At 43.6% G+C, this 23263-nt stretch overlaps 1 protein-coding gene across 3 annotated transcripts in view; it reads left to right on the top strand.

Annotated features, from left to right (window-relative positions):
• CFAP44 (cilia and flagella associated protein 44) overlaps positions 1-23263 on the top strand; it is a 748689-nt gene that overhangs the window by 479245 nt on the left and 246181 nt on the right. For all 3 annotated transcript variants that reach the window (XM_086935641.1, XM_086935640.1, XM_086935642.1), the window contains one exon: positions 3718-3911. In XM_086935641.1, coding sequence (XP_086791767.1) covers positions 3718-3911 — 194 coding nt within the window. The remainder of the gene's footprint in view (positions 1-3717; positions 3912-23263) is intronic.

Below are 23263 nucleotides of genomic sequence, written 5' to 3'. Positions count from 1 at the left end.
AGGAGACAAGGGTGAGATTTTTGCTAAGGGACTACAATGTCAGAATATTGTACCAGGCAATTGTGATAGATAATTCCATCACTAGCGACAACGTATTGGCTAATAGCAAAAATAACCCTAACACTGAGGGTAGGGGGTTAGTTGGCCCTACTGTCAGGCTTATAATTACCTATAGCCAGTAAGAAAATAAACTTAGGCAGATAATAACTAAACATTGGCCTATTATCCTAAAAGACACTATCATGGCACAAAAAACCCCAACAAACCAATTCTCCCATTCAGGAGGGCCTCCTCTATGAGAACCACTTAGATCAGAAATAGTCCAGAAATAAATCCATAGACTATTTGGCTAGCCTCTAGGAAAGGCTTTTACAAGTGTAGTTCAAGCTGGGCCTGCAAGTTTGGAGTTAATACCACTTATTTGTTCAGTTCAGGACAGGTGCCTATCAAAGCGAATTACAACTGCCGAACTGGTCATGCAGTGTATGTACTTGAATGCACAAGCAAGGTATGATACATAGGCAGTACTAAACTCCAGGTCTATGTAAGAGTACTCCAATACTTAAGGGTCATAGTTAATTCAGACCCCTCGTTCCCTGTTGCTAGACACTAAGCATGGGCGAATTTTGCGAATCTCGTGTTCGCGAATTTTGCGGATTTGCGAACTCGCAATCCGCAAAATCCGCGAATTCTCGCGAATTTGCGGATTTTTTTTTTGTGTTTGCGCGGGTTTCTGCCAGTTCGCGAGGGTTTTGTACAATGTCGCAAATTGCGAACTTACCTGTCGGGTCGCAAGTTTTGCGAACTTGTTGTTTCTACGTGTCCAGCCTGTTTGGGACACTCTTCTTCATCACTGCCACTCTCTGTCACCACTGCCACTCTCTGACTACTCATGCCACCCTCTGGCCCACCCATGCCACCCTCTGTTTCATCACAGCACCCTCTGGTTGTCCAGTCAGTGTACATTATTATGGCAACGCAAGCACACCTTCCCTGCCTCAAGTGACCTGAATTAATTTGGGGATGATTAATGTGTCACAGAATATTTTTTTAGCTGGCACCTGCTTCCTTAGTGCTTCCTGATTAGTGATCTTTTGCACTTGCTAAGTGCTTTCATTGTTGCAAAATTAGTTACAACACCTGCCCTGCCCCAACTGACAATAATGAATTAGGGGCTGATTAATGGATTTGAACTTCCAGCCTGGCTCCTGCTTGTCTCCCTTAGCTGTAATTCAGGACCTTTGTGGCATATGTGTAACTATTCTGAGGTTCAGAGCAGGGTCACATAATAGTTGCAACTGGCAACTGAACTCTGGAGGGGCCCCTCAGGAAGCACTACAGGAAATGGCTACTAATGATGAGCCTGAACTTTTGAACCTGGTAAGTAGTTTCAGTTTTGCTAAGATCGTATTTCTGCAATTTTGCACTTATTCGCGGGACGCGAACTCACGCGAATAGTGCGAACAGTGCGAGCAAAATCCGCTGCTCGCGGATTTGCGGATTTTGCGGGAGATTCGCAAATCTCGCGGATTGCGAATTTACCGAAAATCCGCAAAATCCGCGAGCGAAACGGATTTTCCGCCCATGCTTACTAGACACTTCAAGAAAGAACACAACAATGATTTAAAATGTCTCACATTTTATGTAATCGGAGCCATACCACCGCTCCGACGAGGAGGAAACAGAGAGAAAATGCTTAGAAGATTAGAGTCACAAATGATTCTAGAATTAGACACTAAGTTCCCCTCAGGTCTTAATAACAGGGAAGATTTGCACAATTTCTTATGAAATCAAATTTAAGATGATGCGTCATGCATTTTGTGGATGTTTGTTTACATATTTATGTAAATTTTTATTCATTTTTCGAATGTATATGGATGTGTATATTTATATTTATTTGCTGCTACTACGTATTCATGGTGCATTAAGTGCAATTGATAGACTACTACATGAAAAATCTGATTGGGCGATTAGAATAGAGTCGCTCACATGCACTTATATCATGATAGGATTAGCTGGTTATTGGCTACGAGCATTGAAGGAGTTCATACATTTCATTTACCATGCCTATTCACCATATGGCTCTGACATCTACTTTTTTATTTTAAAACTTTAATTTAAAATCTTAAATACTATTAAAATATAAGACATACAGTTCCACACAAACCAGTTATCTGCCGAAACTTTTTAAATATATATATTTTTTGCCTTTGGTAAGAAACACATAGGTTTTATATAATAACACATGGCACTGTAACAATCAGGCTTTGAATACTTTGAGGTAGCACAAGCACTTTAGTTGGATCTTCCTGATATATGCACAGCACTTTAATATTCTGATTGTAAATAACTCAATAATCCATGCCTGTTAAATTTTAAGCATTCATGCAGTAATAAATTACAGAGCTTTTAATGGATTTATTAGCCAATGCGAACAAACACAAAGAAAATATCTTTCAATGTTCAACATGATAACATTTGATGAATAAAGGTATTGATACCAATGCATGTCATCCAATAGTTGATATTATGATAGCTAATGCAATTTGCACAAAAGAAAGTAAAACATTGGTTCACAAGATTCATCTGTAATGTTGACACTGATGGCAGAAGTGGTATATATAAAAAATGGTAATTGTTGTTCGCAATAACGCCAACACAATCAAAGTCTGCTTTCTATGCCTATCCGGCAGTACACCATGTGACACCAAGGGGTTAAAAACTATGATTTGCAGAGCGTTTACCGTGTGATCAAGGTCACTTGAGGTGAGAGAGACGCGTAATGGCAAGTTGCTGGAAATAAAGCAAATAGACAAAGAATTGGAGTCTGTACGAATTAGTTTTGCACAATTGGTTAAACGTTGGGATTTATCATTTAGCATTTAGTTAACGGCTTTTATATTTTCATCATCAGTATGATTGGTTACTCACCGATCACCTGAGAGACTTAGACATTAGTGCTCTCCAAATGACGAAAAAGAAATTCATTGTGTGAAAATGTGTTGGTTCTGTAGGCCATTAGCATGCTACAAGACATGTTCTCAGTGCACAAACTGGAAAACAAGTGTGGAAATAGAACATCAAGTTTATCGATATGGATATGTAAATTAAGCTCATCTAAAAACAGTCAATTAGTCCAAGGCATCTAAGGTGGTTTTATAACATTGACTGTCTAATTGAGTTTTGCTTGTTTTATAACTTGTCCTGAGTTGACCTTCATATATTCACTCAGTGGTACCTCTTTATTCCAATGTTTGGTGACTTACACTTTACAAGGAGTGAGTCAGTCTTTAGTCCAGCAGTCTTTAGTCTCCAAGCAGTCAATATCTAACCCAGTTACAGCCATGTCTGGATGATGAGTCCAGTCTAATTGCAATACTTGCACCTTTGCTAGTAAATGTATTAACATGCTGGCTGCATTTTTTGACCGAACACTAGCAGACTTGGCCAAATGACTTCTTTGTCTAACGAAGTTTCCAATACCACTTTTAGTGAGGTAATACTGCTGCCAATGGCTCCTAGATCAATTCGTACCAAGGACCACTGCAAGGTTAGACCAATCAAAATGTCTGCATCTGTCCTTGTTCACATTATATGAAAAACCAACTTATAGCCTGAATTTTCTTGCATATTTAGATCTAACCCCTTCAGGGGAATGATGGCCAATGTCTGAATCTGTGTGAAGATGATGTCTTCTTTTGCTCTCTTCTTGTACAGGTTCCGCTCCTCTGTTGAGTACGACACTGTGGTCGTTCATGCCATTGGCAGCAGCCACAATGTTTCGACATACAGGCTCCTGGTACTCTCGGAAAAGTACTATAAAGTCCGAGGAAATGTGGTCAAGAAACCAAGTACCCGATTTGATGCCCGATTTAAAGAAGCTGATGTAGCCAGAGAAGCCAGAGCAGCAGGTGGGATAGTGATGACACGTGATGAATAACCCATTGGATGCCCTCTTATAGTTGTTTATTCTTCCAGATCCTTTCTCTATTTTAGCTGTGTTTGAACTGGGGTCACCAGTCCCCTAGGGTAGCATGGCACGAGCGTGTAGGCATCCGAAAGCACATGTGTTAAGCGATCATGCAGCACACACTCATACTGAGACAGAAACATGGGCACGCAATAAATGACTCCACTCCAGTGCTTGTATAAAAATAGGTAATTTGTATTAAGATAAATAGTTAGATAGATAGAGCAGGATTAGGGAAATCACACGTTCATTTAAAATACATATGTCTCAAAACTTGCAATCAATATTGGATGAATAGATATTAAATAATCAATAGATATTAAATATTGGATCAATAGATATTAGTTAGATAAATAGTAAATATTCAATAAATATCAGATATTAGATAAATATATTTTCAGAAAACCACAGGCCTGTCCTTTGCCTTGCTTCTTGACAGCACCTGTAAAAATGCATTAAGAAGACAACCAAATAACATGGCATTTGTTCCTGCAGGTATTTCACCCATGTTTCACCAAACCCAAATAGGTAAATAAATAACTGTGGGGTTCAGTAAATATAGCACTGTATAGGAGAAAACATTTCATTAGAATAAACATCCCCTAGTGCAAGTATATCCATCTCCTTAATCAGGAATGACCAATTTATGCATCTCTCCCAGTAGAAATTCCCTAGATCAGGGCTACACAGTTCCAAAACAGTAACATCTCCTTGTGCAGGAATAAACAGGGCATTAAGTGTGAAGCAAACATTTCCTAAGTATAAACATCCCTTGTGCAGGTTTAACTAGTTCCTTAATTAGGAACAACCGTTTTAGGAATTACCCCTAGTAGGAGTAGGTATTACGCAGTTCAACAATAGACGTAACCTTTTCATTGTAAATATGCCCATTTCAGAAACCCTGGATAGGCATTGCGGTAGCCATTCCGTCAGCCGGATTAACACCTTTAGTGAAGTAGGGGTAAACATTTCAACATGAATATCTATCTCCTTAAAAGCTTCCCATCAGTACATTTCAGTAATCCTGTCTGGAAAGAGATAGCGTTTCTTCACACCGCAACAACCTTTCCTAGCTGGAAGGAATAAATAGTGCCTTATATAAGAGTAAAATATTTCTTCAACGTTAAACCTTTCCTTTCTCAGGAATAAACATTTCAGCTACATTTCATTACCTAGAGCATTACTCAAAGCATCTTTAAATGAACCTTTCATTAGGCATTCAATACAGCATTTCATTACGTCAGGGTCATCCACCCTCAAACTAAGTTGAGGATTTCTTTACTCTGGAATAACCCATGCCTAAGATGTTAAGGAGCATTTCCTTAAGGCCCTCAACAGAACATTTCACTAAAGCAGGTAACCAACATATCCTTTATGCCAGGATCAACATTACATTCCAACTGGTTACTTTAATAATTCCCTTCCCCTAGTCAGGGGTTAACTTTCTGTCATTGGAGATCCCAAGGTGTCTTTTGGGGCTCTGTCTAGTTCTAGGCCTTACATGGGGCCAATGGGGCCAGTCACCAGTTTCCAGCAATTAATGAGGGCCAACGGGGCCTAGTGACATCTTCCCCCGGGGAGGGGCGAACACGGGGCCTTACCCGGCATTCCGCCCTCCACCCCTGGGGGATTACCTTTTATCTTCGGCCCTTTCAGGGCCCTTGCAGAGATTTCTCGGGGTCTCGTTCGACCGGGCGTGGTGCAGGAAGGAGCTGTTAGCACCAGCGCCGGTCGCGAGGCAGCAGGAAACCCGTGGGGGCAAGTCGGAGGAGGCTCCTCTCCTCCGCGGTGATTCTAGGCTTTCCCCCCTCGTCCTCGGGGACGAGCAGGCCCTCTGACAGGCCTCTCAAGCGATTACCGGCCTTCCGGGGGCCGGGGCTGGCAGGTGGGGGCTTGCAGACTCCTCCAGGACGCCCGCTTCGGCTCTTCTCCTGGTCCCGGGCCTCCCAAGGGTTCCCCGGGCCCAGGACCAATCAGGCGGCAGAATAGAGGAGGTGCGCCCGTAGCCGCCCGTAGCAGCGCGGCTTGCGGGGCTCGCCTCCCACGGGCCAATGAGTGCGCGGCGGGGGCTGCAACCAAAGCAAGCCCCTGTCACGTGATAGGGGATGCAGGCTTCAAGACCTGACAGGCCCAGCGCGGCCTGACGTGAACTCTGGCGGCCCTCTCCTCACACCGGGGGCCGACGCAACAGATTTCCAAACAGGCAGGAGGCTCCACAGTCAATCGTGGCGGCCTCCCCAAGGCTCCGGGGGCCGCTACAGCCACTGCACGCGTTCGGGCCCGTTCCGGCCCACAGCTCTACGATGGCAGTGGGGTATTCAGTTAACACTCCTCCCCCTCACAGCAATCCAAATAGATGAAGCGCCCGTAAGCTTCGCGGCGCTTCTTAGATCACAGCGCTCAGTAGAGCTAGCACCTAGAGCACTTCCACAGTGCTTGGGACAGAATTCCAGCGCTAATCAGGTGGCACCCCAAGAAGGACTCTAGGGTAATGAAGCAAGTCTGAAGGCTATCGCTGCACAGTGGTAGCGCTTAGCAGTACATGAAGTGCCAGAACAGATAAAGCAGGACAACAGCTCAGGAAGATATAGTGCTTCAGAAATCCTACAGCTTCAAGGATCACAGCGCACTCTGGCAGCATCAGCAGGCTCAGTGCTTCTCACAGGGACACAGTAGATAAGCGCTTGGGGGCAATATGACGCTTAGCCAGCAGACAGTTTATTTAAGTTGGCAGCAGGTCAGCAGGACCAACAGGACAGGACACACATCCTTGTCAAACCAACTAAAGGGATCCCAGGTGGCGTCAGGGAGCGCGGGGAGGGACACAGCGCCAATGCCTGGTTGATTTCTTAATAGTTCTGTGGTGATTTTGTTTCTTCTTGGCGCGATGTTTCTTGCGCCCTTAGTTTAGTTGCTTGGTTTCTTGTTCCTTGAAGGGGGGGATAAATTGGTGGCTGGTGTTCCAAGTTCTTCTCAGCCAATCCCTTCAAGTGGTCCCTGGGGGTTCCCTTCCGCTGGGCTAGGTCAGGGGGGATTTACAGGAGTCCTCAATACTTGTAAGGCAGCACTCCAAGCCCTGTCACTTCCAGTATCATAGTCCCTGACTAGGCCCCTCTGCCTAAACTCCTGCATAGGTTCTTCCCCAGGTCTCCCCTCAGTCACTCTGACAGGAAAGTCTCCCTCCCTTTCCTTATATACTGCCAGTTGACAGTTGGTAGTGGCAGTTGGTGTCACCTCACCTCTTCCAGAAGGTTCCAGAGGCTTCCAGGAGGTTCCACCATTCTACCTGTGGGCAGGCTGGCAGGCTAAGTTGATACATTCTTTGGAGGGTTCCAGCCAGGCCCTGGCCACTAGAATGCGCCCACTAAACCACGCTGCAGCAGCAGTGGTCAGTGGCAGCCATGTTAGGGGTATAAGACACCTGCATCTTAACATCAGTTTCACAGTACACAGGGCTTTCCTCACTACACAGGCCTATACATTGTTGTGACCATGAGGGCATTCTGATTTAAAAGGGAAATAAAAGGCGAAAAATTTTGGGGAAAGGGCCAAGTCTCACAAGCTGTTTTATGTAATTATCCTGTGCTTTTATTTTGTAGACATTGGGCCTGATTTAGAGTATTGTGTAAAGGGTGCTCCACTGAGTACCCTATTTGCCAAACTACAGTCCACCCACACAATTTAGAAGTGGGTAGACCACCATGTTTGACCAGAGGGGCCCCCTCTGCTGTCAGAAATCCCTATACTGATAACCCGACAGAGTTTGTAACACCTGACGTCAATGTAAATGCATTAGGCCATCTACCTGTTTAGAGAGAATGGTCTCATGTACTTTTTTCAGGTCAGTCCTGCCGGTAAACCCTGGGGTAGCCATTAAGAAAATGGGGTGGCCCACAAGGTATAGACCTGGGTATACTACGATATAAATAAACAATGGTCCTAAACCTATTGATTGAAATAATTGACCCAATCAATCTTCATTCTTTAAATCAAATATTCTAGAGCATTTCAACTGAATCTGCTCCAATTTCACAAATGTAATTAATAGTAAAACACAGCAGCCACTACAACAAAACCAGAGTTACAATGTATTTAATTCATTGTCTCCTGTTTCTAAGTTCATTTTGTACAATATTGCATTTTTCAGAAGTAAAATCCAAACATAAGGAGAGGTTGCCCAAAAGTAGCGTGCAAGAAAGAGTGATCAGAGTGTATTAGGTGAAATAAAGAAGGGAAAAGGGATTCACAGTAATATTGATAACAAATTCACATTACTTCTCGGTCAATAACGGTATTCTGATTTTATCCGTATTGAGTGTACCTGGCCAGACAAGATTTTAATAACCATTACATTCAAAATATTCTAAAAAGACAACCGTGTCCTCAGTGTGCACTATGTAAAGTCAAAATACTGGTCCAAGGTAGGAGTGTTAGCGTTGACGTTTCGACTCGACTTAGGGCCAACCGGTCATTTAAACCTGGGGCATGCGAGTCTTCATCAGGACAAGATAGAGATGGGCAACCAAACGTTATCGATGACCCATATAAAAAACAGAGGGGACATTACCCAATTGTAGTGGCGATAACAATTCATTCAAAAAACAGTAAAGGGAGCCTCACGCTTACCCTAGGGTGGGGAACCAACAAGGTGTATATCCTCAATCAGCAATGTGTATTTATACACCTGTAAAACAGAATAATACAGTACGTCTGGACTTGATCAACTGTAATTGGGGATCACCTGTCCAAATCCATATGTCTGAGTTATTAAGGACAAAATTGTTTTTTACAGGTGTATAATCACTTTGAATGTAGCCAAGGGTAATCAGTTGCAAATTGTGTCGCGCCTAAATAATATCTATTATGCAGGTCGGTCTGCGACTAACTACGAACCATTTCTTTTTTTCTAACCTGACCTATTAGTGAAGACTATTAGTTAAGGTGACCTGCAAAAAATATTGTTTCACAACATGAAGAGTCCCAATTTGCAGCCAATATATTCGCACTTCCCAATTTTTCTGGAGTGATCCCCACTAAAGGGAATTTTATGAGGTCATGCACCTGCAGGAAACAGTATATTTGGGTCTCAAATACCTGGTAATTGCTCAATTTGGGCCAGAAATTCCGCTGGCGTTTTCAGTTGCTTTCAACAACCGAAAACCCTAGGTGAAAGTAAAAAAAAAAAAGCTTCATATTTTTGATGGGGAAGGTAACGGTATGTAACTGTTACCACAGATTTTTTACAACGCATACCATTACAACGCATACTATTACAACGCAGGCCATTTTACAACGGATACCTTTACATCGCATTACACTACAACGCACATACTATTACAACGCATACCATTACATCGTAAGTATAATTATAGGTAAGTTTATTTTTTTTTATAAACATTGGGTTTTGGGGTACAGGGGTATTTTTAGGTTTTAGGGTTGGGTTTGGGTTTTGGGGTACAGGGGTATTTTTAGGTTTTAGGGTTGGGTTTTGGGGTACAGGGGTATTTTTAGGTTTTAGGGCTGGATTTGGGTTTTGGGGTACAGGGGTATTTTTAGGTTTTAGGGCTGGGTTTGGGTTTTGGGGTACAGGGGTATTTTTAGGTTTTAGGGCTGGGTTTGGGTTTTGGGGTACAGGGGTATTTTTAGGTTTTAGGGCTGGGTTTGGGTGTTGGGGTACAGGGGTATTTTTAGGTTTTAGGGCTGGGTTTGGGTTTTGGGGTACAGGGGTATTTTTAGGTTTTAGGGCTGGTTTTGGGGTACAGGGGTATTTTTAGGTTTTAGGGCTGGGTTTGGGTTTTGGGGTACAGGGGTATTTTTAGGTTTTACAGTTGGGTTTGGGTTTTGGGGTACAGGGGTATTTTTAGGTTTTATGGCTGGGTTTGGGTTTTGGGGTACAGGGGTATTTTTAGGTTTTAGGGTTGGGTTTGGGTTTTGGGGTACAGGGGTATTTTTAGGTTTTAGGGTTGGGTTTGGGTTTTTGGGTACAGGGGTATTTTTAGGTTTTAGAGCTGGGTTTGGGTTATGGGGAACAGGGGTATTTTTAGGTTTTAGGGTGGGTTTGAGTTTTGGGGTACAGGGGTATTTTTAGGTTTTAGGGTTGGGTTTGGGTTTTGAGGTACAGGGGTATTTTTAGGCTTTAGGGCTGGGTTTGGGTTTTGGGGTAGAGGGGTATTTTTAACCTATTTTTACAAATATTAAAATTAATATTAAGTTAATTAATAATTTTACTAAAATAATATATAACAAATAATTAAATTAAATAATACATTAATAAATATTTACAACATATTTTAAAATTATATTTTATTATTATTTACTTACCTATAATTACGTTGTAATGGTATGCGTTGTAATAGTATCTGCGTTGTAGTGTTTTGCATTGTAATGGTATCCGTTGTAAAATGACCTGCGTTGTAAAAAATCCATTGTAATGGTATGCGTGCTAAAAGTACGCATTGTAACATCATACATCCATATTTGCTGTTAGAATAGCAAACTACACTTCCTAGTATATGCTTAACTTGACGATATGGTGGTAGACAATATATGAACAATTTCATATTACTATTGATCATGTGACATACAACTGACTATTATTATCAACTTCACTAATATCAATAACCAGAGGCAGACCCTGATGGGCTCACTGACCCAGTCTGTTGCATGTTCCTGCCTTGCACTCTCACTGAGTTTCGATTGCAGCAAAGAACAGAGGCTACTTTAAGCATTTCACGCATTGCAAGTAGCCGAGCCGATATCCGCATACTAATTCTAACTATGTCTGTAGTACTGCCCATTCATATCTGTAGCTACATTTCTTACCTCTTCATCCCTTCCTAGAGTCTGCTTACCACCCAAAGAAGAATCCTTGCTATTATGCTAAATCTGTGGCTCTTCCCAGCCGGTTCCCAAGTCAGAGACCTCTGATGTTGTTGTCCAAGATGCTCTTCCCAGCCGGTGCCTAAGTCTAAGACCTCTGATGTTGTTGTCCAAGATGCTCTTCCCAGCCGGTGCCTAAGTCTAAGACCTCTGATGTTGTGTCCAAAAGGCTCTTCCTAACCCAAGCTTAAGTATAACATCTCTGATGTTGTTTTCCAAGGTGCTGTTCCAAACCCGTGCCTAAGTATAAGACTTCTGGCTTTGTTGTCCAAGACGCTCTTCCCAACCTGTGCCCTCAGTCTAAGACCTCTGATGTTGTGTCCAAAAGGCTCTTCCTAACCCAAGCTTAAGTATAACATCTCTGATGTTGTTTTCCAAGATGCTGTTCCAAATCCGTGCCTAAGCATAAGACTTCTGGTGTTGTTGTCCAAGACGCTCTTCCCAAATCGTGCCCTTCGTCTAAGACCTCTGATGCTGTTCTCCTTGTATCTTGGAGGTCTAGATTCACTTCTGGCTTTGGCAACTGAGCAATAGAAGCGGGATTCTGGAAAAAATAATGTTACTTTGCTGTGCATAAAATTGTAACTATGTGAACTGCAAACTTTTTAAATCTGGTGTTTCCTAATGGACCACTAATACACTTTTGATTTCTCTAAGTTGAGTCTCAACTAGACTGCACACTCCATCTTGCTCTGTGTAGGACTTGTTGCAGGGATTTCCTGCTATATTGAAAATATTCAGTCATGTGCTCATGTGTAGCTATGTGCACTCTATACAAAATACCTTAATAACTTGCCACTGCCACCAAAACCTGCAGTTTCTATACCTTATGGTTGTTCTTTTTCATCTTCAACACTGTACTGTAGGTTGACTACCTTAACATTTTCATTTTTTATTCTTTACCCAGAGGTTATCACAGAATTGAACATGTTGTCCAAACTATGGCCTTCTCTCTGCTTGTGCATAATAAATAGAAATCTATTCTGACATTATGAAAATCCTTGAAAAACACTTTAATGACAAAATATTTGCTATAATACTATCTTTATTTTCAAAGCCACATCTGGCCATAAACAATCCTTTTTAAATAACTGAGGGTCTGTGGTGAGATATGCCACAAAACCTGCTCATTTATTTGTTTAGTACATTGAGTATAGAACCTGGGCACTTCTGGCCTACTCAGGTTTTCTCTTGGTTTTTGATGAGTCCTTTACTCAGACAATGGAAAGAACTCATCAAAAACCAAGAGAAATATTTTTCTCAATGTCTTCAATGCTATATGTTTTGACATGGATGGCCTCCAGTTATTCTGGATCTTCCTGCCAAGCCATGTAGCTCTTGTGGAACGATTGCCTAATGATAGTTTCAGTCCTCCATTTCACTGCTGACATCTGCTGCCCATCCCTGGGCCAACCAAAGATGTACAGCAGGTTGGAGGCGGAACAGAGTAAAAGGTACAGAAATGTAGGAGCAGGGCATAAAAGAGAAGCCATGGTAGATATTGGGATCCTGGGGAACCCCACGCAGGCAAAAAAGGGCCACTGATGTGAAATCTACAGCCAGGATAGCCACAGGCATTGTATTTATGGCTGTGAACTTCACATGGTGAACTGAGCTACAATCGCAGACATTCAGAGCATCTGTTTTGTTTGCCTGCTGAATATATGCTGGACTTTGGCGGCAAGCCTGCAGAAGGACGTTAGTGAAGGGGAGTCTGGCAAGCTCTGGGCTTCTTATCCCAGTCTGTCAGGTAACAAATGAAAACCTTTACCACAGCAACGTCATCAGGCCGCACTATGACAGGGGAGACTAATTGATTTCTAAAGAGCCTAAGGCTTGGTATTTCTTCCTTGCTTCCAGTAGCACAGCATGCTTGGGGTTGCTTTTCCCTTCCCTAAAATCTGTATGTCCTTGTGGCCCGCTTCAGTGCTGGTGCTACACATCCTTGTAATAGTTGTTAGTCATGTAGGAGAGATGTGAAATGTGACCTTGCTTTGGGCACCAATATCGCTTGTTGCATCCAGGACAGTCTTCTCTTCTGCTTTGGAACAGCATTTGCTTTCACAGGGATATCAGTGCCAAGATAATTCTTGATAGTAGGGTGCTTAGCAACAAGTTACTACTCCACTCTGTGGTCGTACTCAATCTGATAGAAACTTCTATCCCCAGATTCCTTATCTTAGAATTATCTCCAGGCGTCCGACTAGATGTGTTTGCCAGCAGGTGGCATCGTTTTGCTCTGTGTTAACATTATCCGTACCGGATGTGGCATACACGGTACCACCTCGGCAAGCTGACATCAGTTCTTTCCATGCCAGGTAGCGCAGATTCATGAAGAGCTGACCCCTAGTAAATTTTACAACTTTCTGACGACCACTTTTTGAGAAATTCTTTACTCCTGGTGTGACAGGATAACCCCAAAGAAACTGGCTAGTTCCAAACCGTGTCTGTGGCATACCACCATATGGTCTGTCTATGGTGCCTTGAGAAGTACCATGACTCTAGAGCCTGCTAGGATTGCCGTGCCAGAAGGCGCTGAGGGAGCATTCCCTTAAGCTTCTGGCTACCCAACGTCAAATGAGTCTGCAACAATCAAGATCCCGTGGACAATCCCAGAACCATTAACAGAGTTGCACTAGATGGTCGCTGTCCCGGTTCAAGTGACCGTCGGGTGAGTCACACAAAAAAATAAATCAAATAAGTAGAAGCGATCGTTGACTTCTCTGCATCTGTCCGAAATCCTTGGCCGAGATGAGGGATCATCGTATTCCAGGCCCCCGCCTTTATGGAGCCCCAACCAGTGTCCGCTTTTTACTTCCCAGATTTTCCTGCAGCGGGCCCCACCCAATTTAGGCAATTTTGTGAGGTCATGCACTTCATTCTTGGGCGGCACGACCCCTTTGAAGTGCCTTTGGGCTGCATGGGTTCGAGAGGGGCCCCTACTGCATTTAGGCCAGCGGGTACACCCTCGCCACCAGTCCGGCCCCTTAAATCTATCCAACTCCAAAGCGGTACGGCCAATGAGACCGAGACGTCCTCCGGCACTCACTTCTGTATTAATGCCCATCGACAGCACAATTTTCAACATCCTAGACTCCGATATGGAGCCTAATAGGTGTTGCAATGGGTGTTACCTGACACTGGTCCCACTGCTGTCTGGAGCCATGCCTTCTGGATCAAAGATAGAGCCTTTTGCCTTTGACAACCCGGGTACTGGGGATGAATGGGAGAGCTATGATATATGGGTGGTATGAATATTACACCCATATGATGATACCGAGCTCACCTGGGATGTGGATCGGGCAGATAAGTGGGTTAGACACCTCACCAGACACAGACCTGGTCTCCCCTCCTACTGTTGCTATGGGGTAGGGGGCCTCTTTTGCTATGGTGGTGAGTAGGGTGATAGAGGTCTTGGGCCTTATGCTGTCTTTTGTGGTAGTCAAGACAAACGTCTTAACAGAGGCCCTCTGGTTGGGGACTGCCACTTATGTAGAGCGCCTTAAGACCCTCACTGGTGAGTAGTCTTGATTTACAAACTCCAGGGGAAAGATGTACGGCTGTTTTTGCATGCGCAAAAAGGGTTTGCGAACCCGTTTGCACAATCAAAAACAGCATGGGCCATTTATAAAGCCTATTTAGCTAGTCGCAATTTATTTGCAACTTTCTAAATAGGTTTTGTGACTCGCTATTGGGAAGGGGCGTTCCCTGCCTAATAGCCTGTGCAAGCCCACGTATTAATGTTTTTCGATCGCAATTGCGGTCGCAAAACACTTGCAAATTACCACCCTCTTCAAGAGGGTGGTAATGAACTCGCAAAAGGGTCCCCATTGCAAATGCAGGGGAAATATTTTTGGGGAAAATGGGCTGCATTAAAAAGAAAACTGCTTTATTTGAAAGCAGTCCCAGATATGGTGGTCTGCTGAGCCCAGCAGGCCACCATACCTGGGAGGCCCTGCCATTCCCAATGGGGTCGCAAATTGCAAGAGGCTCATTAATATTCATGAGCCTCTCAATTTGCGACCCCATTGGGAATCGCAAACAGTGTGATACACACTATTGTACTTCCAAAACAGGGCCTCGCTAATTCGCAATTTGCGAGCCACTATTTTGTAAGTCGTATATCTGGCCCCAGATTGGTTGACCTATGTCCTCCTCAACGCCTGGTGCCCCGCCCAGGGGCTCCAGTGCACAGGACAATTGCCTATCACCACCGCCGACTCCAGGAGACCTCAGTTTCCTCACTCAGCACTCCACCTCAGAGAGCTTGGTGGTCTAGGCCTCCACTTCCAAGATTAACCCTGTATGTTCCCTTCCTCTCCACCTGATAGGAAATCGAAGCGCTGGACACCTTTGGAAAGAGAATGTTCTCTTCCACCAGCGTAGCACTCGGCCGGTGAACATCATGTGCTTCTTGGGCCGTTACTTCCGCATGATCTGGGATTCTGTTGCGCAAGTGCTGCCTATGGTTAATTCCGATAACGAACGAGACTCCTCCATGCTAACTAGTTACGCGACCCCCAGCACCATCACTCCTTGTTTTTGCCTGTATAAATGTATATAACGTTTGAAAAACTGTTGATTTCTATTGCTATTTCTCAATATTAATACATTCGCTCTGTGTTTATACAGCTTTCTTTCTTGGCCTCTTATTCTGAATCACCCGTATTGCAATTGTGCGCTTGGTTTATCAGTATTATTTGATATTTACTCATCAGGGGCCATTGTTTTTGTTTAATATGGTCTAGGAGGAGGCTTGAGCCATATCTCTCAACCTATTGCTGGTGGGAGGGAAGCGGCAAAGTTCGCCATTCATTATGAACTGGACACAACCAATACGCTGGGCAGAGTGATTTCTTCGTCAGTGGCCCCTCAATGCCACGCCTGGCTGAGGACTATTGTTTTTTTCTGGGGATCAATCAATCAATCAGGAAGGTCCCAGAGGCGTATTCGAACAGCTAGGTCTTGAGGGCCATTCGGGATTCCTGAAGTGAAGTGATGGTCCGGAGATGTATGGGGAGGCTGTTCTAGGTCTTTGCTTCAATGTGGGAGAAGGAGCTTCCTCGACTTCTGCTTTAGTAGATGTGTGGAGCATGGGCAAGTGAGAGTGAGGTGGAGCGTAATCTTCTCAATAGTTGGTGGAAGTTCAGGTGGTGGTTAATGTAGATGTCCAACCATTGCTTATAGACATGCCATTTTATGGACACGTCTCTTCTCAGAGAAGACGGACTCAGCGCTAGAACGTTTAGGGAATCCAGAGCTATGGCCAGGTCCATGGGTTTCTCTATGGCCTCTCGTCACCCCCAGTCTGCCTTTTGCTCCTTTTGTGGCCCAGAAGGGGTTTCCAACAGCGTCTATACCCTCCTAGCCACTATGGCCAGCAAGCTTGCACGTCCTTGCATGGCCGAGGTTGCGGTTCTCACAGACCACATGGTACAGGTAGCCAAAGGTCAAGCTAGTCCATTGCTCCCCCAGCAGCCGCAGTCTCCAAGCACTTTTAGTTTGCCCACCTACAATCCCGGTCACCCAGTGGGGGGCAGAATACACCACTGGAGGTCAATAACATCAGACCAGGTACTGCAGCTTGCGAAAAGGGGCTACTCCATACTCGTTGTGGCTACCCATGCCACCCACTTATGACCAGTTGATGGAGGACTAGCTTTCTTTACTTTGTCAGGAAGTGTCGGCCCTCTTGGCCAAGGGAGCCATAGAGAGGGTGCCTGCATCAGACGTTAGTAACAGGATGGAGGCCTTTGTCCTATACTCAACCTGAGGTCTTCACAATCTCTTCCTCAAACACGAGAAATTCAAAATGCTTGGCGGTAGTCTCATCTGAGAAGATCAGGGATTCAAATTTTTTCTCTATCTCGACCATTGACTGTTGAGGGCAGGCTCACCTCAGGGAGTCGTCTTTCATCTCCAGACTACGACGAACCTCCTACACTCACTGGGGTTCACTATCAACATGTTGAAGTAACACCTGCCTCCCTCTCAAGTGCTCCCTTACATCGGAGCTGTTTTGGGCACAGTACAGTTCGGGTTTATCCTTCCAAATGGCGAGTTCAGGATATTCAGGCTATGATATTGATGTTTCAGCCTCTAGCCTGGATTTCGGTGAGACAGACTCTGAGGCTGTTGGGTCTCATAGCCTCCTGCATTTGCTAGTGAAACCTGCCTGCTGGCATATGCAAACTCTGCAGTGAGACTTGAAGTTCCCATGGGCACAGCATGAGGGCAACCTATCTGACAGGTTACAGATCTCGGAGGAAACTGCAACAGATTTGCAGTGGTGGCTGATGAACCATGATTGAGTTCAACACCTGGCAGGCTCTCTGAATACCAAGGCAGATAAAGTCAGCCATCGATGCCTAGCAGATCATGATTGTCTTCTTCATGCTCAGGTGGTGCAAGGTCTTTTTCAAGTTTGGGGCGAGCCTTGGTTAGATCTGTTAGCCACTGCAGAGAACACACAGTCAGCAGTTCTGTGCGCTGGAGTTTCTAAGGTGTCTCTCCCTTGGGGACACCTCTGGTCTTGAGTAGAGCTCAGGCCTCCTGTACGCCTTTTCACCAATACCATTCTGAGCCAGAGTTTTAGAGTAGATTAGGAATGACTGAGCCCAAGTTGTTCTTGTGGGTCCAGATTGGACACAGTGAGTCTGGTATCCTGAGCTGCTGAGCATGAGCTTCGGTCTACCGTTCCAGCTTCCCCTTTGGGAGGATCTTCTGTCGCAGTAACAGGGGAGGGTCCTGTGCTCAAACATGCACACCCTCTGCTTCATGCGTGGAGATTGAGCGGTGACAGTTGACTACTTTCAACCTTCCTCCCGAAGTCTGTGATGTTATTCTGTCAGCCAGGCATCTCTCCACCAAGACGGAATATGCCTGCCGCTGGGACAAATTTGTGGCACGTGTGTATCCTGAAACATTGATCCACTCTGGCCCCCTTTCTTAAGTCTTAATATTTGTTCTTTCTTTGACCCAGCATGGCTCTGCTATGGGCACAGTTAAGGGCTATCTTTCAGCCATCTCTGCATTGTTGTGGTGACCAGACCAGCCTTCTTTATTGGGGTCTCCAGTAGTGACAAGATTTCTCAAGGGTTCTCCCCCAGGCCATTCATCATGCTTCAGTGGGATTTGTACCTAGTCCTCACTTTCCTGATGTGTGCTCATTTTTTGAGCCACCACACAACTGTCTTTTGTCTTATTGACCATCTAAACTGCTTTTCTTGTGCCCATTACATTTGCCAGGAGGGGCAATGAGTTGCTGGCATGCTCACTGCATCCTCCATATACTACCTTTTATCCTGACAAACTTTGTTATACAGACACAAGCCTCCTTCCTTCCGATGGTAGTCACCCCTTTTCATTGAGGCCAGACCATCATCATGCTTACGTTCTTTGCCCCGCCTCATCCTTCTAAGGAAGAGGAGAGACTCCACCGTCTGGACACAAAAACAGTATAGTCATTCTACCTTGACCGCACAAAAGAATTCCGGATGGATGACTAACTCTTTGTGTGTTCAGTCAGTGCAGAAACAAACCATCACCCATTGGATTGTACTCAGCATAAAGATCTTCTACACATTTGCCAAGAAGCAACCTTCTGAGGACTTGCGTGCTCACTCTACCAGATACCAGGCTGCGACCAGTGCATTAGCTTGGGGAATTCCTATCTTGGATTTCTGCCACGTGGCAACATGGGCTTCCTTGGACATGCTTTCAAAGCACTACTACCTAGACAAGTTCATCGGGGATGGGCATGTTTCCTGTTCAGTCTTGCTGGAATTTCTGGTCCAAATCGGGTTTGCAGTCCATCCTTTGGAAAGGATTCGCCTGGATATCTATCGTAAGATAAGGAATCTGCTGCTAGAAGTCTCGATCAGGTGAACAAGTTACTTACCTTCGCTTAAGGTTATTTGGTGGAGACTTTCTAGCTGCTGATCCCTTACCGACCCTCACATCCTCCCAGCTGTGCGACTTGATTAGAGGATGAGGGTTTCCTATTGAAAGGACCCTAGAACTTCACACCAGCTGTCAGCCTATATCCTAGCTCCACTGTCCTGCCTTGAGAAGTCATTAAAATGAACCAACATCAGCGCACTGTGGTGGCACTTGTATACATACTGTGTGCAATGCCGATGCGGAGCTGAACGATGCCACCTACCAGCATTCAGGGGTACTGCTAAATTATGTCCAGATCCAATCTGACGCATGGGGCTAATTCTAAGGTAAGGAATCTGAAGCTAGATAGTCTCTACTAGATAATGCTTTACTGAAGGTAAGTAACTTGTTCTTGCTGTCATTAACAGCAGCTAATTCATGGTTTTCAGCCTGTTAAGCCTGGAGCATGATTCACCTGCTTGTTAGAATCCTCAATTTTACTTAATTAACAGATGTTCCTACTAGTAGTAGTAAGGCTTTATTTCGATATAAAAAATATCTTAAAAGCACCGACATTAAAATTTTACAATTAAAACACATTAAAAACACAGCTTGGAACTCTTGAACTCCACTGAATTACAACAAGCTTTCGCAATTTACTCTAAGAGACAAATTTACACATTGCGGTACATTAATGGTTCCCAAGAACAGTTATACATAAAAAACTTTAAAATAAGGATTAAACATTTTCTTTCAGCCTTTTTGCTCTAATCGTTCAAGCCCATCTTAAGTATTTGGCCAGGCCAGTGACACACAAAGGACTAGAGAGATGTTCCTAATAGTTGCAGCAGATGTTTGTGATGGAGGCCCTAGGACAGCATCTTTCTCTTGCCCTGTTATCTTTCTGCAGTCAGCCTCTCATATCAGGCAGCTTAAATCAGTCATCGGTGCCACAGGTTTAAATTTGAGAAGTAAGATCCAGGACTGTATGGATGCCATGCTTCAAGAACAATTAAGGCACACCATCATAAGAGCGTCATTTTGTTATATGTGTTACTTAAGCGCTGCTGACGGCCAACGGTCGTCACGAGCGCTACCTCCCCAGTGCTGCGCACGACCATTGGACGTCCATTCAGCACTAGTTCCAATGGACAGCGCAGCACTGGGGAGGGATATTTGCGAAGCAGCTAAGGTGTTAAAATCAACATACATTCTCTGAGGTGTAAAGAGAGGGGAGGTGGGCATTTACTGTGACTGACATTTATTTCTCAATGCACTGTTGGGGGTGTTGTGCTGTGCTGATGTAGCTGCTGCAGTGGACTAGACCAGTAATAATATTTCATATACCTCTATTCCGAAGGGAAAGCGAAACATGACTCAGGATGTCCAAGGTGAAAAAGTGTCTTTTCATGATCCACGATGTGTTTCGGCCGGACATGCCGGCCTTATTCACAATCAGGGTGTTACCAAAAAGTGAAGTGAATGTCACATGAACAACATGAATGATGAACAAAATAAAGCACGCCCGCTTCCGCACCATCTTGAAAGCACAAACATTTCATTCGTTATAATGCAGTAATATAATACAGCATAGGAATAACAAGTTCAAACGTTAACTCATCCACTATGTGCATAATCCAATTTTGCCAGCACTTCAATCAATGCAAGTTCAAAAGGTACATTGTCTGAAACCTGTAATAACACCCAAGAGGGTAGTAATTTCGAATGGAGTACTGGAAAGAGCAATTTGTCCAATATTCAATCAGAAACCCCTGTATACATTGTCACAATGAGTAATTGTCTGGATATACCACTACGTATCTTACTGTATAGCCCAAATGGACAATATTCATCCTATCTTCCCATCTGAATAGCAACCACATGATTTATCCCTATAGTATTATGGGGTAGACCTTTCATGATTTATTATAGTGAAATACAGTTCATGCCACTGTTGCACCCGGTGATGTATTACAACACAACCACCATTGACCAATTCTTGTTGACGACCATCAGATTGGCAACAGTCACAAAACTCCCAAATTCCTTGTACGTTCAACATTGTTCATCATCTCAGGATATCATGGGGTACCAAGGGCTATGCCATCATTGTAATAACTTATAAATTCCATCTTCAACATAAATGTATCCAATACAATGTGAAAAACAGTCAAACTAAATAATGCACTTGAGAGCAGTTTACATACCTATTCCACAAATCCTGTACTGTGTGGAGAGCATGATGCTCTTGCAGATCGAGAACAAATGGGTAGGGGGCATGAGGCAACCTCTCGCCAGCTCTCGCTTCAGTGAAGAAGAGTCGCTTCCTCCTGTACGCCAAAAGAAAAGGTGCTAGAATAAGGTTTATAATAGTGTTTATTTTATTTCATTTTATTTTAGAGTTCAGTGATAATTAATTCAGTTTAATAAGAGCTCATTTAATTGCTCTTGAATCTTTTCCATGTAATAATTATTGGTTTTACCTTTAGAATTAGGATCAACCTAATGTTACTATTCATTTTTGTTTGATGAAATCTGAAGTAGTTAAAAAGTGGTAGATTTTCTATTAACTTACCATAGTATAAAAATTTATTAACTGAGTTTAGTTTAATTTATGGTTATGGTAATTGTTAGAATAAGACAATTTAATAATTTTAAATACTATATATTAATGTAATACTAGCTATATTTCATGGTTAGGATTTATTACATTTAATGAAATCAAGTTTTCCTAAAGATTAGGGAGCAATAAATGTTAAGATAAAGTTAAGGTTAGGGATGGGAGACGAAATAAAGTTGCACAAAGTAAAAGTAATTTCAGTATTGGTGATGGGCGGGAAGGAAATGTACAACAAAATAAATAGGGCAAAATAAGGCATTTTACTTCAAAAATCCTCCTGACTTGCAATGCAATATTAAAACTGTTGTGACCTCCGCCTGATTTTTATCTATGAAGTACTTCTGTTCGGCATTTCATGCTACAAAGAAGCCACCAGTAGTACATGATCCATCTCTGCAGATGGAACTTGATTCTGCAACTCCCCTATTTACGTCTACCGTTGACTCCTGACTGACCAGCACTTCCTCAACACCTATTGATTATCTTTCTTCAAATTCCACTGCTGTGTCACTACCATAAAACCTTAGAATTGATAGTTTTCGTTCGCATATTCATGAATATCTTTGAAAGGGCTCTTTCGACAGCCAGATTGAACGTTGGTAAGGGTGCTGTTCTTACCCTCTTTTGACTTCTTCCTCCTTTTTTCTTTCCCGCTTGTGGATGTGAGAGGGTGTGTCTTGGTGTATGGAGCCTGCTATCGTAGAGTTCATAGTGTTGTATTTTCTGGAAGTCTCTGGAATATCTGTTTTCATCTTGCATCCTTACTTTTGTCATCTTACGCTTATGAGGCCTGGCCTCTTTTCTGCTTTGTTTTCATCTGCCGTGGACTGTTTGCAAGTGGTGAGTTGTTGTCTCTCTCTTCTAGATTTGAGTATGGGTTGTTTGCTCTCCTTTCTCGATTTGAGTAAGGGTTGTTTTTCTCTCTTCTTAATTTGCGGAAAGGGTGATGTCTCTCCCTTATTGATTTCAGTTAGAGTTGTTGAGTCTACCTTCTAGAATTGAGTAAGGGTTGTTGTCTCACCCTCCTAGACTTGAGTAAAGCCTGGTGTCTCTCCCTCCTAGACTTAAGTAAGTAATTGTTGCCGTCTCTACCTCCTAGAATAGAGTAAGGACTGTGTGTCTCCCTCCTAGACTTGAGTAAGGACTTATGTCTCTCCCTCCTAGACTTGAGTAAGGACTGGTGTCTCTTTCTCTCTCCTAGTTAAGTCTAGGAGAAATAAAAACCAGCCCTGATGTCGTCTCTCCCTCCTATACTTGAGTAAGGGTTGTTATCTCTCCCTCCTAGATGTGAGTAAGTGTTGTCATCCCTCCCTCTTAGAATTGAGTACGGGCTGTTTTCTCTCCCTTGTAAATTTGATTACAGGTTCTTGTCTCTCCCATCCAGAATTGAGTATCGGGTATTGTATCTCCCTCTTCTGGATTTGAGTACCGGTTGTTGTCTCTCCCTCCTAGAATTGAGTATGGGTTGTTGTCTCTCCCTCCTAGAATTGAGTAAGGGTTGTTGTCTCTCCCTCCTATAATTGAGGTAAGCCTTGTCGTCACTCCCTCTTCTAGAATTGAGTAAGGCGTTGTGTCTCTCCCTCCAAGAAATTGAGCAACAGTTGTTGTCTTCCCCTTCTAGAATTGAGTAACGGGTGTTGTCTCTCCCTCCTAGAATTGAGTAAGGGTTGTTGTCTCTCCATCCTAGAATTGAGTAAAGGTTGTTGTCTCTCCCTCCTAGAATTGAGTAACAGTTGTTGTCTCCCCCTTCTAGAATTGAGTAAGGGTTGTTGTCTCTCCCCCCTATAATTGAGTAAGCGTTGTCGTCACTCCCTCTTCTAGAATTGAGTAAGGCGTTGTGTCTCTCCCTCCAAGAAATTGAGCAACAGTTGTTGTCTCCCCCTTCTAGAATTGAGTAACGGGTGTTGTCTCTC

Source organism: Lissotriton vulgaris, chromosome 8, assembly GCF_964263255.1.
Source record: "Lissotriton vulgaris chromosome 8, aLisVul1.2, whole genome shotgun sequence".
NCBI lineage: Eukaryota > Metazoa > Chordata > Amphibia > Caudata > Salamandridae > Lissotriton > Lissotriton vulgaris.
This window is presented reverse-complemented; position numbering and strand designations above follow the sequence as displayed.